This window comes from Procambarus clarkii, chromosome 32 (assembly GCF_040958095.1).
Source record: "Procambarus clarkii isolate CNS0578487 chromosome 32, FALCON_Pclarkii_2.0, whole genome shotgun sequence".
Taxonomy (NCBI): Eukaryota; Metazoa; Arthropoda; class Malacostraca; order Decapoda; family Cambaridae; genus Procambarus; species Procambarus clarkii.
Window position 1 is genome coordinate 23241026 of NC_091181.1, and position 17099 is coordinate 23258124.

General features: G+C 46.2%; 1 protein-coding gene across 1 annotated transcript in view; it reads left to right on the top strand.

Annotated features, from left to right (window-relative positions):
• Positions 1-6622: 6622 nt before the first annotated feature.
• The window catches only part of LOC138370470 (putative surface protein bspA-like), a 69497-nt gene continuing 59020 nt past the window's right edge, over positions 6623-17099 (top strand). Inside the window, exon 1 of the mRNA XM_069334838.1 lies at positions 6623-6735. Within this exon, the coding sequence (XP_069190939.1) occupies positions 6623-6735 (113 nt within the window). The remainder of the gene's footprint in view (positions 6736-17099) is intronic.

Sequence of the window (17099 nt, forward strand, 5' to 3'; positions counted from 1 at the left end):
GGCCAACACCCGAACACCTAGGAGACGCAAACGAGCCACCACAACCCGTGTAAGGCGTGTGAACACGCGAGGTGCCAGGTTCAACCCGAACGGGAGACAACGAAAGCGGTAACTCAGACGCCCCACTACAAAACCGAGCCAGTCCCTGAACCGCGGATGAATCGGGACATGCCAATAAGCGTCCCGGAGGTCCAGGGACACCATCCAAGCTCCTGGCTCCAAGAGGAGCCGAACCTGAGACAGCGTAGTCATCCGAAAGGAGGGATAATGAACCCAGGGGTTCAGACGGGACAAGTCCAGAATGAACCGCAGGTCCGCACAGTCCCGTTTCGGAACCGGAAACAGACGGGAAACCCATCTGAGGGACGACGTCGTTTCGACGACGCCCAAGCGTACCCACTCCAAGACGACTCGACAGAGCGCAGGGGAAGAAGCCTGCCCTGCCAGCCCCGACCCCCCAAAGGGGGGAGGGGCCACCCAACGCCACCGCAGGCCGCGAGACACGACCCGAAAGGCCCACGAATCGTGGGACCAGGCGCGGGCGAATAGCGCAAGCCGCCCCCCCATCGCCCCGTCAAAGGGGCAAACCGCGAAAGGGCCGGCGACCCTTACGAGACCCAGAACCCCACACAGCGCGAACACCACGCCGACCAGACGAGGGAGGGTCCGCAGGAGGAGCCAACCCCAAACCTGACACCAGAGGCCTACCACGACGAGAGGAACCCCGAGCCCTGGCACGACCTTTCCAGGAAGACCCACCACGGGACCCCCGGAAAACCAACAAGTCCGACATCGGACGACAAGCCGCCGACGCAGCCTGAATAAACTGCGCCACGGCCGACTCCCCAAACAGGAGAGGACAAAAAGGTGAAGAACGCCTAAGAGCCAGAGCCCAAGCAGATACCACGGAGGAACCCAGCACCGCCTGCCGACACGCGAGACGGGAAGCATAGAACAGGGAAACCGCATCCCGCAAAATCGGCGTGAACAGCTTCAACAAGGCAGCCGACGAACGCGCAGCCGAGGACAAGGTGCCGGACCCCGGGACGGACCCAAGCGTCCCCACATCCTCCACGAGCCAATCCGAAGACAGCTCCAGGAGGGAAAAGAACCGCAAGGCCGAACACAAAAGGCCCCGAGCGCACAAGTCCTCCGCCACAAGCGCCGCCGAAAGGGAGGGAACCTGCACATGGAGCTGAATAACGCCCACATCGCGGGGAAGGGCAGGGGCAAACAAGCACTCATTCAGGTACTCAAGTTCACCCCCCAGGAAAACCTGAAGCACCGTGGAAGCTTCCCGCCACTCCAGCGTGCGGGAACGACAGAAGGAATGCCAGGAATCCGGAATCCAGACCAAACAAGGGGCAGTCTGCTAGCCAGGACGACTCCGGAACCTCGTAACGAAGCCAGAAAGGGAACGAAGTCCCAAACCTGAATGTGGACGGATCCATTTCCGAGGCATAATCCGGGTCACGCAGGAGGTAAGCTGCAAAGGCCGCTCGCACCACACCAGGTTGGATGCGAGAAGCCGAAAACCTCCGGAAGGACGGAACCGACGTACCCGGGGGAACCCGGAACCGTACCCGGGGAGGGGCCGACACCAAATCCAACTCGTACGCAGAGGGGGGGGAAAGAAAACCCAACTCCTTGTAACAATAAGCCCCGCTCAGTGGGAAGAAAAACCCAGGCGGGGTCCAGCGGGGCCCAAGGCCCCCAAGTCAGCCCCTCCCCAGCCTCGAGGTCCGTCACCACAGGACCCGAGGCCGAGTCCTCTCCCCAAGCCCCTACCCCACAAGACAAGGACGGAGCAGCCGGAAAAGCCGGAGGAAGAGGGGCCCACTGGTCAGACCCTGGAGCTTCGGCTGGGAGACAAGACTCGAATGCCTCTGCCGCCCCCCCGGAAGGGGCAACCCCCGAAGCTGCCCGAGTCTCGAGATCAAGTAACCCCTGCTCCGACCCCGAAACCCTCAGACGCTTCGGGGCCGGAAGAAGGGGCGGGGGACCAGAACGAACAGAAGGGGAAGGACGAGGAGGTGCGGACTGAACCAGGATCGAAGCGACCCCCACCCCCAAGTCCGGGTCTCGAAAAGTAAAGCGGGGCAGCCCCGGGGCATCCGGGGAAGCAACCAACCGAGCGCGTTGCAACAGACGAAACCTAGACTGCAACGCACGTGCCGCCTGTACCCGAATAGAATCATCAGAAGATTGGGTAAATTGAGTCACAAGCAAGCAGCAACACTCACAGGACTCAGGGTCGAAAGTATCACCGACCCAACAGGCAGCGTGGCAGAGGCAAAAACAATGAGGGTCTCCCTGAGACAAGGGGACCGAGCAACCCTCAAACTCGCACACAGCGAGTGGGGACTCCGGGGTCACATCCATCGGACCCACGCGCCCCCTAGGGGATTCCCAGGGTCCTGAGCGTTTACTTTAAGAGGACTCGCGCTCAGGTAGTCCCAGGCAGGGTGCTGCAAACCGGCACCCAAAACTACCAAGCAAACTTCTAAAGCTGAACCCCAGGGACGTGTACACTCACGGGGACCTAGCAGGGGGCGCCACCGAGGAGAACAGTGGAAGGGCAAAAACAAACTGAATAAAATGACAGAACCCCCCACCAGGCAAAAACAAAAAGAAAAACAAAACCCCGCAAGAGGACAGCGAACCCCAAGGAACAGAGCCGGCCGCGATGTCGGGAAATACAAGCTGAGCAGCACCCTGCGCCCCTACCAGTGCAAACTGCCTCTTACCTGCCGGTAACAAGGGAGAACAGAACACCCAAGAGCCCAACAGGCGGCCGAAAAACCGAAAGGTAAAACGGACCAGCAGAGGCAGACCCCGAGGAGCCTGTGGAAGGTAGCCCCAAGCCCCAAGGGCAGTACTTACAGGGCACCTAGGGAAGGCAGCCCTAGGCGCATGCAGCCCGAGTACTGAAGATAACTCCTGGCTCTCGCACCCACAAAACTAACACCACACGCAAAGCACAGTGCAGTAGCGACACCGGAGCCAGAGCACACGACCATCGCCTATAGCATCAGCCTCAAGAACTGAGGTGTGGGTAGCCGGCGCGGGGGGTCTGGGGCTCCCCCTTCCCCCTCCCGGGGAGGGGGGAGCTGCGCAGACAGCGGCGCGGCAGTGTGTGACGTCACACTAGTTTGCTTGTTTTCGGTTGGGGAGTTCTATCCACTAGTTCGGTTTTAGGTAGCAATTTTAACCAGAATAGGGGTTTGTTTTGGGGCGCTTACCTTTCTGGGTGCCTGTTCCGGTCGATGGCAGACATAGAATGCTTCCAACTACACGGGGGCTTCTATAGGCCATTGCTCCCCTTGCCTCTCTGAGGGGGCCCGGTTCTGGCCGTGGTCCCCGGTAGGCCTAAGAACTCCATACACATGACTGATGCCAAAGTCTGACATTAGCATATCAGCCTGGGATAGCTCCGGGGAGCCGACGGGGCTCCCCCCAGAAAAGGACAGCAACAACAGAGGTCTTTGCAGCAAAAGCAGTACATATATAGACCATGTTCACCAAAACATGGAGCATTTTGCATGACACATGCAAAAGCCAAATTGAGAAGGTAAGTGGTGGCAATAGTGTTCCAAGTACAACATCATAAGGACATTGAACATACGTTCAAAGAGTTTGCAGACGCAACTCGTGAGGGCAATGGGGCAGATGTCCTTAGCAGCTGTCCCTGGAGACCCTGGTTTCTGAATAGGAAAAACCACCACCTGAAGCCAGTCCTCAGGGACAGATGATGACTGCCAGATATGGTTAAACAGATTCAGTATATACTGAAACCATGCATTGAGAGAGGTGAAATTCATTAGGAGATGTTTCGCTTTCTGAGCCCGCTGCCATAGAACCGCAGAGAGTCAGGGCAGACTGGTGTTCGGAGAGAGAGATCATTATAGAGAAGCTGGAGATGCATGTGAAAATCTAAAGGACAAGATTCATGAAGGTGCTTACGAATAAGGAAAGATGGAGGAAGACTAGAACTGGAGCCACCAGTTGAAAGAGAGGAACACAGTTCGGTGGCGATGGCGACTAACACAGGATCCGCCACAATAGAACCATGGAAATGAAGGACTGGTGAGACATCTGGAACAAACTTACCCGCAATCTTACGGGTTTTCTTCCAGATCTGGGGCAGAAGAATATCAGACGTAATGGTGGAGACAAAAGATTTCCAACTCTCACGTTTAACCGTACGGACCGCAGTCACCTTATAAAACAAAAGAAAACAGCCGTCTGTCTGCATCTGTCTTTCTTCCAGGCTGCACTCTTACAGAGGACAGTCGAAACACCCAGCATTCCACCTGGGAACGCACTTCCGCATGCCCCTGAAGGTAGAGCAAGGAATAGAGTGGAGGGCAGCGTCTAATATGGTGTGATGAAAAAAGGAGTAGGGCTCGACGATGAGGCAGATAGAAGAGGTCAGAAAGAGTAGCATGTAGAGTGAATAGATTCCAGTCAGCCTTGACAAACTGCCACCTAGGGAAGGAGAGAGAAGGGTGAAAAGAGAAAAAGGTGACAAGGATGGGGAAATGGTCACTGTTATGGAGGTCACGAAGAATCCACCACGTGAAATCTAAATAAAGAGAAGATGAAAAAGAGAGAGGTGGTGATGAAGAAGAGGAACTACAGGAGGGGTAAAAGTCAAAGCATGACAAGAGGCGAGAGGAAGGATGTTGCAAGGACCGCGCAAGATATCAAAGACAGTAGCGATCACGGCGATCCTGGAAAGATAGGAAGGCAATATCAACATATAAGTTGAGGGTGGGAGTCGAACGAAAGGCACCAGAGCTGAGGCGCAACCCAGTACGGTGCAAAGCATCACGACGACGAAGAGTAGGAGACGAGTAAGCAGGGCAACCATAATCGAGTTTAGACAGGACGAGAGACGAATGTAAAGAGAGGAGTGTGCGGCTATCAGCTCCCCAAGAAGTATGGGACAAAACCTTAAGGATGATAAGGGTCTTGGAGCATTCAACTTGGAGGTAAGAGATATGAGGCGACCAAGACAAACGAGTGTCAAAGATTAACCCCAAAAGCTTAGTGGACTCCCTGAACACAAGGGGATGACCATAAAGCAAAAGAGGGACAAAGAATGACATGCTTCTGAGTAAAAGTCATAACACAAGTCTTAGACATAGAGAACTTGAAGCCATGATCAGTTGCCCAAGATGACATGGCATCAATCACAAGTTGAAGCCACCGTTGAAGGAGAGGCGAATCATCATCCCGACAGCAAAGGGCAAGATCGTCGACATAGAGAGCGAAGAAAACGCCAGAAGGGAGGAAAAAAGACCATTGAGGGCAACTAGAAAAAGAGTAGTGATCAGAACACTACCTTGGGGTACACCCTCATATTGCCTAAAAGGGGCAGAGAGAGTGGCACTAAGCCTAACTCGAAAGAAACGAGAGATAAAGCTTTGGAGGAAGAGAGGAAGATTACCACGAAGGCAAGATGAATGAAGTTGTGACAGAATATGATATCTCCAGGTGGTGTCGTAAGCCTTTTCCAGGTCAAAGAAGACGGCAACAACAGAGGTCTTCGCAGCAAAAGCAGTACAAATATAGACCTCTAAGTTTGCCAGGATATGTTGTGCTGCGGCACTTGTGAAAACCAAATTAAGAAGGGGAGAGGTGGTGAGTGTTCTAAAAACCACATCAGACAAACGTTAAGCATACGTTCAAAAGAGTTTGCAGACAACTCATGAGGGCAATAGGGTGGAAGTCCTTAGGGAATGTCCCGAGAGACCGTGGAAACATAACAGGGAGGACGGGGAGGACAACGGCATCAAGCCAGTCCTCAGTTACTGAAGACAACTCTTAGACCCGATTATACAGACTCAGTAAATACCGAGACATGCACAGATGGAGATGGTGAAGCATCTCATAATGAATGCCATCGGAACCCACTGCCATAGAACCACAGAGGGACCAGGCAGACTTAAGTTCAGAGAGAAGGGATCGTTATAGGGAAGGCTGAGATGAGTGCAGAAATCTAAAGGACGAGATTCAAGAACAGGCTTACGAAAAAGGAAAGATTAAGGAAGATGAGAACCAGAGCTAACAGACGAAAAGTGGGAACCCAGTTTGGTCGCAACGTGCAACGGGTCCACCACAAGAGTACCACGGAGGTGGAGGACCGGCGAGACCTCAGAAGCAAACTTACCCACTATCTTGCGGATACCCCTCCAGATCTGCGGCAGAGTATTTTCGGACGTAATGGTGGAAACATAAGACCTCCAACACTCACGTTTACCTGTACAGATGGTCCTACGGACCACTGAACTCGCCTTCCAAAACAAAAGACAAAAATCAGCCATCTGCCGGCGGCGGTGTCTCTTCCAGGCTGCACGCTTATAGCAGACAGCCCAAGCACAGTCCACATTCCACCAGGGAACGCACTTCCATGTTTCCTGAGAGGTAGAGCGAGGAAAAGAGTGGAGGGCAGCATTGAAGACGGAGTCATGAAAAAGGAGGAGGGCGCGAGGGAGAAGCAAAATGGAGAGGTCGGAGAGTAGCACAGAGGGTAAATTGATGCCAGTCAGCCTCGGCAAACTGCCACCTAGGGAAGGAGAGGGCAGGGTGAAAAGAAAAAGGTAACAAGGATGGGGAAATGGTCACTGCCATGGAAGTCATCAAGAACCTGCCATGTGAAATTCAAGTACAGAGACAACAAGCAAAGAAAAAATCAAGACAGGAAAGGGTGCAGTCCAAGAGTCCAAATGAGTGGGCTCATCAGAATTCCTTAGAGACAGGGAAGAAGAGAGGATGAGCGGTTCAAGAAGGCGACCCCGGATGCTTGTCAGAACATTACCCCAGAGGGTATGTCGACAACTGAAATCACCCAGCAGGAGCACAGACTCTGGCAAGGAGTCCACTAGGTGTTTAAGATCGGAAAGAGAAAGGGGCACATTTGGGGGGAGATAAATGGAACAAACTGTGTACCATTTACGCACAAAGACACGGGCAACAGAACATTGGAGAGGTGATGGAAAAAGTAATGGGATGAAGGGAACATCAGAACGAATCAGAAGCAGAAAAGTTATTGGCCCCAGCAAAATCTGAAGGGGGGGGGGGTCAGGGGGAGAGAAAGGAATAATCACGGAAGCGACCAGGATGAGCACCAAGCATCGGATCCTGGAGACGGACACAAAGGAGCGAAAACTGTGAAATCAAAAGTTGGAATTCATGGAAATTGGCGTAATATTCACGAATATTCCATTGAAGAATAGACATCGACAAAAAGAGAAAGGACAGGAACAGAGAACAATGAAGAAACAAAGGTTAAAAAGGAACACAGCATGTCAAAGAAGGACAGGAACAGGATCAGGGTCAGCGAAGTCAGGGATAGGGGGCATGGGTAAACTAAGTAAGGATGGAGGGAAGGGAGTGGGAGGACAGACCAGAGGCAGATGAGCAGGGACCAGAGGAGGAGGCAACCGAGAGGGACTTTCAAGGACAGCAGGAGGGGCAGAAACCAGGAAGCACACCTCAGCAAGGGCAGCAACCGAGAGGGTAGCGGGGGCCAAAGAAACCTCCAAAGCAGGAACAGGGGGGTTCGACCACCGAAATGGGAGGGGTGGAGCGATAGAGTCAGAGGTAGGGGGGAAGGCGAGGATGAAAGTGAAGCTTTCTTACCAGTCGGGGAGGAGGAAGAAGATAAGCCAGGCTTTTGCTTCTGACTCAGAGAGGCAGGTGTTCCAGCAGCAACGTACTGGGCAACAGACTCAAACGTCTAAACAGAAGAAGAACGAAAGCGAACAACACAATGATCGCTAGGAGAAGGATGGATATCAGCTCGCACAGACAGGCGGCGTGGAGAGCTAAGAGACAGAGGAGAAGGATGGGAAGGAGGATCAAAGGGAGATGAGAAAGAAGACACAAGAGACATGGCAAACTGGGTAGAAAGAAGGGGAACCCCAGACAGAGAACCAGGAGGGGGGACCCTTCGGGTCAGAATGTAAAGGAACAGGGGAGCAGGCGGTGGGCGTATTTGGGTCTAAGGCCTGGAAACTGTTGAGACTGAGGAAGGTGGGAAGGACGAGGAGAGGAAGAGCGCAACACGTGAGCATAAGAAACCCCAGCGAAAGGGGAAGGAGGGGGATGTTGAACTTGGCGCCTCACCTCAGGAAATAACAAACGTTCCCAGTGCTTCATGTTGAGGACGGCTGCCTCAAGTTTGTAATGGATACACGCGCGAGAGAAGGTAGGGTGGGCATCACCGCAATTGAGGCCGCGAGCCTGGGGAGAAGTGCACTCCGACTTAAAGTGACCTTCGTTCCCACACATAGGGCAGAGAGAGAGAGAGAGAATACTGGAGCATTTGAGGGCACCATGTCCGAACTTCCAGCACTTATTACAAAGCCGAGAAGAGGGTATGTACTCCTGAATGGAGCATCTGGCACCAGCAAGAATAACAGAGGGCGGAAGTGTCCAACCATCAAAGGTAATTTTCACAAGCCGAAGGGACAGATGGCGACAGACACGAGGGGGTCATGAACGTGTAAACCTGGAGAACAGAATGGCCTTGGGCCTCGAGGACATGTTCAACCCTCAAACCGCTAGGGGCCCAAATGGAATTCACACCCACAGGCGCAACAAAAAAAAAATTCCAAAAAATTCTTTCGTCTTATATAAGTGTTCATTTTTGTTCCCTGATCACGGAAAAAATAACAAAAAAATCGTAGGTGGCATATTTTAGCCCCAATAGGGTAGGGAAGTGTGGCAAAAAAAGGGGCATTGGCAGAGCCTTCGCCAGATGAGGTCTACTCCGCCCGAGCTGTCAGACGGCAGTTGCCACAAATATATTATTACCTAATTATTTCAATGTCTCTGATTGATTTTTTCTTAGTTTTTTGCAGTAATATTATTCCACACAGTAAATTGTGGCATATTTATATTATAAAATGTGTGAACCATCGCTGTACTCAAAATTATGGTGTGCATATTAGCGATTCAATTATTATGTTCATAAAACAAAAAACAAATAGTTTTGCTGTTGTTACACTATATACACAGGTTATATATAAGAATTTGCATGTTTTGTACACCATAACGAACTACTAAGTTGGTCTTGTGAGTCAAAAAGCAACGAGGAGTGACCGCCAAACACCAGCGAGCCACTCACTGCCACTCCCTCCCTCAACACCACCTCACTCACCCTCATTCACCTCCTACAATACTCTTTCTGTATTTATTCACTATACACAGACGTTATATATACGTATTTACATGTTTTGTTCACCATAACTGTACATCTAAGCTTATATGGTGAGTAAAGGCCACAAAGACGTAGCTACTCACACAGTCAGCTGATCGGCGGCCGCCCTCAAGGCCAGACGCACTAATATTTGTCCTTCAACAATACTGTTTGTAGTGTTATTACGCTATATACACATAATATATATAAGTATCTACCTGTTTTATTCACCATACCTAAACAAATAAGCTGGCATGGTGCCCGAAGACTATTGTGGTCACCAGTAAACAACATGATAAGTCGTGCAGACGACGCCACTGCCCTCACCAAAATGGCGGCTCCCAACCTACTCCTCTTGCTGTTTATACCCTATATACACACGTTATATATAAGTATCTACATTTGTGTTCACCATATCGAACCACTAAGCTGGTATGGTGAGTGCAGTCAATAAATGGTGGCCACACACAGTCAGAAGACGACGCCACAACCCTCCCTTGCACAGCCTTACGCCTCCCTCCATGGAGCACAGCGCTAAATATCACCACAATCCTGCTATTATCAGAATCCTGGTCAGTTTTATCACAGTCAGGGGGCTTCAGTAATACTATCACTGCTAAATAATAGCAGTATCATATATATTATGGTATTTGTAGGCGATGCTGTGGTCACAAGCTGAACAGGGGTGCTGTGAGCTCGTGCTGCGTGCGCCAGCCTTGGTGGCTTGCTCAATACTGATGCTGTAACACCCAAGAATGTTGGCCTGGATTTTTTTTCTAGGTGGCATCTGGCAACTATCGGTCGTGGCTGTACTATAGCTGCCCCTATCCCAGGCGGGGAGTTTAAATTATAGCGCTAGACACGAAATTATATATAAATGATGTGCGCGGTTTTGGTTTTGTCACTGATATCATTTATATATGATATGCGCGGTTTGAGGGTTAATATCCTCGTGGCAGTCCTTGAGGTTCCTAATACCGGTTGCAACATGGTGTGGAAGGAGAACAGTGCCAACACTGGCACTTAACTGAGCATTCTTGGAGACCCGAACAGGGGGGTCACCTCAATGCAGGACAAAGTCGCCAAGTGGACAGCTGCATCCTGAGAAGAAGCAGCAACAACATGCGTACCGAGATGGGTGGGGTTAAAAGTAACAGAGGTATCTACTGAACCAACAAGGTGCCTATGGAGGGAGAAATTGTCAGCAGTAGAATTTAAATGATGGAGGTCAAAGTACTTCAAGGGAGTAACTCAAAGTATCAAGGGACCTAGAATGTGGAATGACCTTCCCAACTATGTTAAAGACTTTACCTCTCTCAACCAGTTTAAGATAAAAACGAAGCTATACCTAATAAATTCCCTGTAACCTACCTTACCCCTCTATTGTCAACCAATGTGTTTTTTTTAAATGACGCTGTTTGTCGACCGAATTGTATTTGTGCTGCTTTTTCAGCCATGTTCCCCCCTTTTTATCTCTTCTTTTTTTTATTTGTTCTCAACTCATTTTATTCTTTATGCTCAATTAGTATTAAGCTTTAGTCATTTAAGTTTTTCATGCCCGAAACGCTTTGCGTAATAGTGGCTTTAGGCATTGTATGTATTAGCCCTATCTATAAATCCATCACTCTTTGTAAAATCTCTTGTATGTATCTTACCTAAATAAACATTTGATTTGATTTGATTTTGACTTAGTCCACGTAGCAAGATCAAACAAGGCATGGTACGAATTGGTATGGGAAGGAAGCATGCAAGAGCGGCCATGGCGGGGACGGTGGCGAGAACCCCCAAGAGAGAGAGAGAGGGGGGTCATAAGGTGCAGTAGTCACAATGAGAGATGGAGTCATACTAGGGGACGAGGTAGTCACCACAGGGGGCTTGGGGCTCGACCCAACCACAGAAGAGGAAGGGGAGCAGGGGAGTAGTCCAGTCTGGGCCCAATGTAGCGGGGGCTACAGAGCCCGGCTTTCCATCACAGTCCGACTCGGGGCCCTGGTTTCCCACCCCACATTTGAGAAGTTAAAAATAAGTGTCAGATATCAGCATGTAAATGAACAGGTAATTATTTCATCAACAAACAAGTCCTCATACCCACCATGGCGCCACAATTAGAGGATAAGACACCCGATAAGACGTGCCCCCCCCCCCAGGGGTGCATCGTGGATATATGCCCTGCAATCACCACTTTAAGAACCAACAGTCCATCAAGATTGGGCTCAGCAACAAAGAAAAAGAGTGACAATAAAAGTGTCCCTTTGCTCAACAATTTCGGGTACCACAGTTTTACGGGCGAGAGACTGTGCCTCACCTAACACCCAGTGTCAAAACAGAAGATGACATCTAAAAGAATGATCAAGAATAGCAAAAAGTCGCCAGGAAATAGCAATTAAAAAGGAGAATTGGGAAGGAAAAATTAAACTTAGTAGGAAAAAGCATTCAGCACAATTAGTGAAGAAGGCAGCAGGAGCATAAGGCTTCAAAAGGACAGAGGACACTGTCCCATGGAGCATCACACTCTAGCATCCGCCAACCAAGCCCCCTCACGATGGCAACGAGCTGGAAAGGGAGGAAGAGATAAAAAAGACGAGAGGGTGAAGAATACTGCCCGGTGAGACACCAGTGTTTATGGGTAGAGTGGGAAAATTGGAATCATTCACAGAGTCATACTGGAACCTGTCACTGCATGAGGTAAGATTGTAGGTATTGGAGGGAGTGACCTCTTACTCCGTAATGTTGCAATTTAAGAAAGTTAATGTATTTACAGTGTCAAAACGTCTTATGTAGGTCAACAAATAAATGAATAAGTTTTCCAAGGGCTGCATAAATGAAATTAATCATACTAACTGGGCATGATTGGTCCTTTTTTGGGCCTGAAGCCATTATGGGAAGAACTAAGTATAAATAGGAGTAAGGCTGCGTGTAAATTAACTTTAAAATAATTTAGACAAAATCGGCAGAATTGATATTGGTCTTTAATTGTTGACTTCAGTGAGATTGCTGCTTTTATGGACTAAGGTTACTCTTGCTTTTTTTCTCAAAATATCAGGAAAGGTTTAGAGTTCAAATAATTTGTTGTAGAGCAATGCAATGGCTGGAGCTAAAAATCTAGAGGCTTTTTTTTGTAAATTAGGGGTGGTATCTCAACATACAGTATCTATGCATGAGGTTCATTCATCCACTGCAAACTACCTCAAACCCATCATCACCCAACAAAAATGTGCTATCATAACAATAAAACTGTCTTCAAACAACACCCAACCTCTCTGTTTAAAATCCCTGAACATGCTACATATACACTCGCTCTACACATTCTCTTGTGCTATTTACAAGTACAAAACCTTGTTCCTAAATGCTAACCCTGATCTGAAACTCTCCATTGATAGACGTAATAGAACCCACAAGCACCACAACATAAATATCTCTTTGATATAATTTTTTTATATAAATTGACAGTCAGGATAATATAATTGCCAATCAGACTAATATAACTTTGAATCAGGCTTTTTCACCCACAGGGTTATTGATCAATGGAACTGCCGACCCACAAAACCCATAACTGCCAAAACTGTGCTGAATTTCAAAATATACCTGGAAAAAATCATGAAGGCAAACTGGGAGGGGGAAGGGAACCTTTAACAAGCCGACGACTTCCTGTTCTCACCGAGGCCACTCGGGTTAGTGGCCTTCAGGTAAATCGGGTAAAATATTATTCCCAGACAATTACAGCATAACTGATAAAGTTAGGCTAGAGTAATAAATTTCTGGTAAATTTAGAGTGATAAATTTTTAGAGTAATATAAATTTAAATTTCATATTAACTTGACTGACAGCTATAAATGCCAATCAGCCTTCAATATGCTCTTCGGTGAAATATTTATAATCAAGAATAGAACTCATAAATAGGCCTAAACAAAAAATAAAAAATGGACATCAGTTTGCATATGAATCTCCTGAGAAGATTCCTCGATTAATATACATTTCCTTACCAATCAAATAGTGTCACCTTAAGTACGTCTCAGATTGTCTTCTTCACCAACTCTAATGCTAAATAATATTACAACAAAAATGTCCATAACTTAGCTACAGAGTATATTACATTTTAAATAAATTTCCACAGGAAGCAAAAAAAGGAAGCACATTATTTACATAAATATGAAGAAAAACATTTAAAGCTTTGTTTTACCTTTGCTAAATTAAAGAGATATTTCTGTACAGTACTTATAAGCAATTTTGAGTTTTCCTAGTGACAGCTTCTCCAGTTCTTGCTTGGTCATCTAACTTTCATAAAAGAACAATATAATAAAATATCTTCATATCTTTACCTTTTTATTGTGAAGTGTATTTCTCAAGCAAAATATAATTACCTCTGAAGAACATCCAACTGACATTGTGATAGCACACTGTTAGATTAAAGGTGAGTTAATATACCATTATGTGCCTCATTATCCTTCAACATTCTCTTAATTATCTTTCACACTCAAAGTGTTTAGCCTATTATCTGCATGTATCATCTTATGCTTCTTCATATGTCCAAGCTGACTGAATCTCTTCCCACACTCTGGACACTCGTGAGGTTTGTCACCTGAATGCACTAACATGTGCTTTATTATAGTTCCACGTTCTCTAAATTTTTTGCCACACTCGGCACATTGAAAAGGTTTCTGATCCGCATGCACCATCCTGTGAGTCTTCATATTTCCACGCTGCCTGAATCTCTTCCCACACTCTGGACACGCATGAGGTTTCTCACCTGAATGCACCAACATGTGCCTTATTATAGTTCCACGTTCTCTAAATTTTTTGCCACACTCGGCACATTGAAAAGGTCTCTGATCCGCATGCACCATCCTGTGAGTCTTCATATGTCCATGCAGACTGAATCTCTTACCACACTCTGGACACTGGTGAGGCTTGTCCCTTGAATGCACTAACATGTGAGTCTTCACATGTCCACGCGTACGGAATCTCTTCCCACACTCTGGACATTCATGAGGTTTGTCACCTGAATGCACTAACATGTGGCGCTTCACATGTGAAGCACCGGTGAATACCTTCTGACACTGTGGACACTGGTGAGTCTTCATCTTCTTTATGACAGGTGCAGTTTGTGTGAAGGTTTTCTCCTCCGGATGTTGGGAGAAGCGTCAAGCCTTGAGTCTTGTTTCTTAGAGTTAGACTTGATGTGAGCACTTGGCGGTCAATGCTGGTGCTTCTTCTTTATGATAGGAGCAGTTTGTGTCAAGGTTTTCCCTTAATGCTCGTGCTGGACCTCACCGGCTGGGGCGCTACTAAAATGGCGGCGGTTGTTTACCCTCTCATCACCTAAGCGTTCCAATGTTTTGGTCTGGTTCCACATATCATTTTTCCAACCTCTTATTTTTGTTTATAGCTAGTCATTTAAAATTAACACTTGTATTTATTCTCATGTTTTTGAATCAAAGAATGTACTTGGAATTGTTTCTTTAAACATAAGGCCACACGATTACACTTTTTGAAGGAAACAGCTCTCTCACTGGGATACAAGATACTCCTTACATTAACAACACTAATTTTTTTGCCATTTCGGACACCAGTTTTGGACGTTTCGCTTATGTGTACGTGTTCAATATTAAATCGACTATATAATGTTATTAATAATTAAATTATTATAAATTAAATAATTAAATTATTTATTATAAATAAATACTTAAAAAATGTATTATGTATGTTGTATTAAAAATTAAAAATACGGATGTACACTATTTCACTCGGATATATTTGCATAATACGAATTATAATCTGAAAATATATACATATAACAATGTATAACCATGAATGAAAAATCAAACAGAAAATTACTTAGCACTTACGTGATAATCAATTCAATTTCTTTCTTTATTATGCACCCCATACCCATCCCGTGTGCGGTGGTGTAAAGGATTACAGAGGCACATAATCGGTTCAGGAACTGAACCCTCTAGTTCGTTTAGCTAAGCAAATAACAATGTTTGACGCTAGTTACAAAATTAACAATGTTGCATACACATGTACACACCCTCATATATACATGTACATATATATATATATACGTATACTCATATATACATACACATACATTTCTAATCACCCACACAAATACACACATCAATAATCTTTGTGTCACAAGTGACACAAAGAGGTGTCACAAGTGACATTACAAGAGGCTCACAACAGTCACTATACAAGGCACTTTACATCTATAGTGAGTCACACAGTTACTAGTCTTGCCGCACACCCACCCAACTGGGCGGCAGCTTTACAGTCATGTGCATGCATTACCTACAGTAAGCAAATTTTGCATACTTCGCTAAAATTTCGGGCAGCACATCATTATGAATGAAGTACTTACACATTTCTTGGACACTATTAATGGTGTTATCTCTAAATTCCGCAATTTTTTCACATTCCATTATATAATGACGCAAAGTATGCGAATAGTTCTGTTGACAGAGTTTACATTTAGTCAAATCTACATCAGCAGATGTTACAAACTCCCAGAGGTACTTGTAGCCGAGCCTAAGCCAAGCAGTGGTAACATCTAGAAGTCTGCTAACATTATTGGATGACCCATAGACGTGCGGTTCTTCCTGCATAATAGAATGATGATAGATGGAGTAACTGGTGTGAATTTCACTTTGCCTCAAGTCTCCGAAATTTAGTTGATGTTCCTGGGATATTGCTGCCCTCAGGCTGCTCAAAGGCAGTCCAAGTTGGTAATCAATTCCCTCTTTACGAGCAAAAGTCTTGGCTAGCTCATCGGTTCTATCATGCATTCGGAGACCAATAATCAACACGTCATAATATACTTTGGCTGATATGTTCATCAACATGGAAATGCTTAAGTTTTTTCCTTTCATAATTTTCCTTCGTGGTTATACATTGTCTTCAACTCTACATTGTCATACTATTCATTACGCGTTAATTTTTTCATGAAGCCTGTGAGGTGCGGATAAAAGATAAACTTATAGCCAGTTTTTTTATTTACTCTTTGTAATTCTTCATACAGAATATCGTAGCATTATATAGAATAGGGTAGCAGCACAATGCTGCGTATACCTAAGCTTATCAATGAAAAAAAGGGATTTATATACACACACACACAAATATATATATATATATATATATATATATATATATATATATATATATATATATATATATATATATATATATATGTCGTACCTAGTAGCCAGAACACACTTCTCAGCCTACTATGCAAGGCCCGATTTGCCTAATAAGCCAAGTTTTCATGAATTGTTTTTCGACTACCTAACCTACCTAACCTAACCTAACCTAACTTTTTCTGCTACCTAACCTAACCTAACCTATAAAGATAGGTTAGGTTAGGTAGGGTTGGTTAGGTTTGGTCATATATCTACGTTAATTTTAACTCCAATAAAAAAAATGATCTCATATATAATGAAATGGGTAGCTTTATCATTTCATAAGAAAAAAATAGAGAAAATATATTAATTCAGGAAAACTTGGCTTATTAGGCAAATCGGGCCTTGCATAGTAGGCTGAGAAGTGCGTTCTGGACCTAGATTCAGGAAGCTCTGTGTATTTCTTCGTAAGTGGGTTTGCTACGAAGGTTCCTAAGTGCGCCCTAAGAAGATGCTTAGGTGCGATTCAATAAGGTATACTTAGGAAGAAAATTGATGGTTCACCTGCGTGCCGATAGAGGTCACTACTGTGTTTCGTTTGGCCAATCAGAGAGCAGCAACATTCTTCATATTGAAGATTTAGCGCTGGCTTATCGGAGCTCTACTGCCGCCTATTTACGTCGAATTTTCTTATAAAATTAGTATATTTCGAAGTAAAACAATGTTTTTTCAACTAATACAGCCAGCACCGACATTGTAGTAAACAAATATGT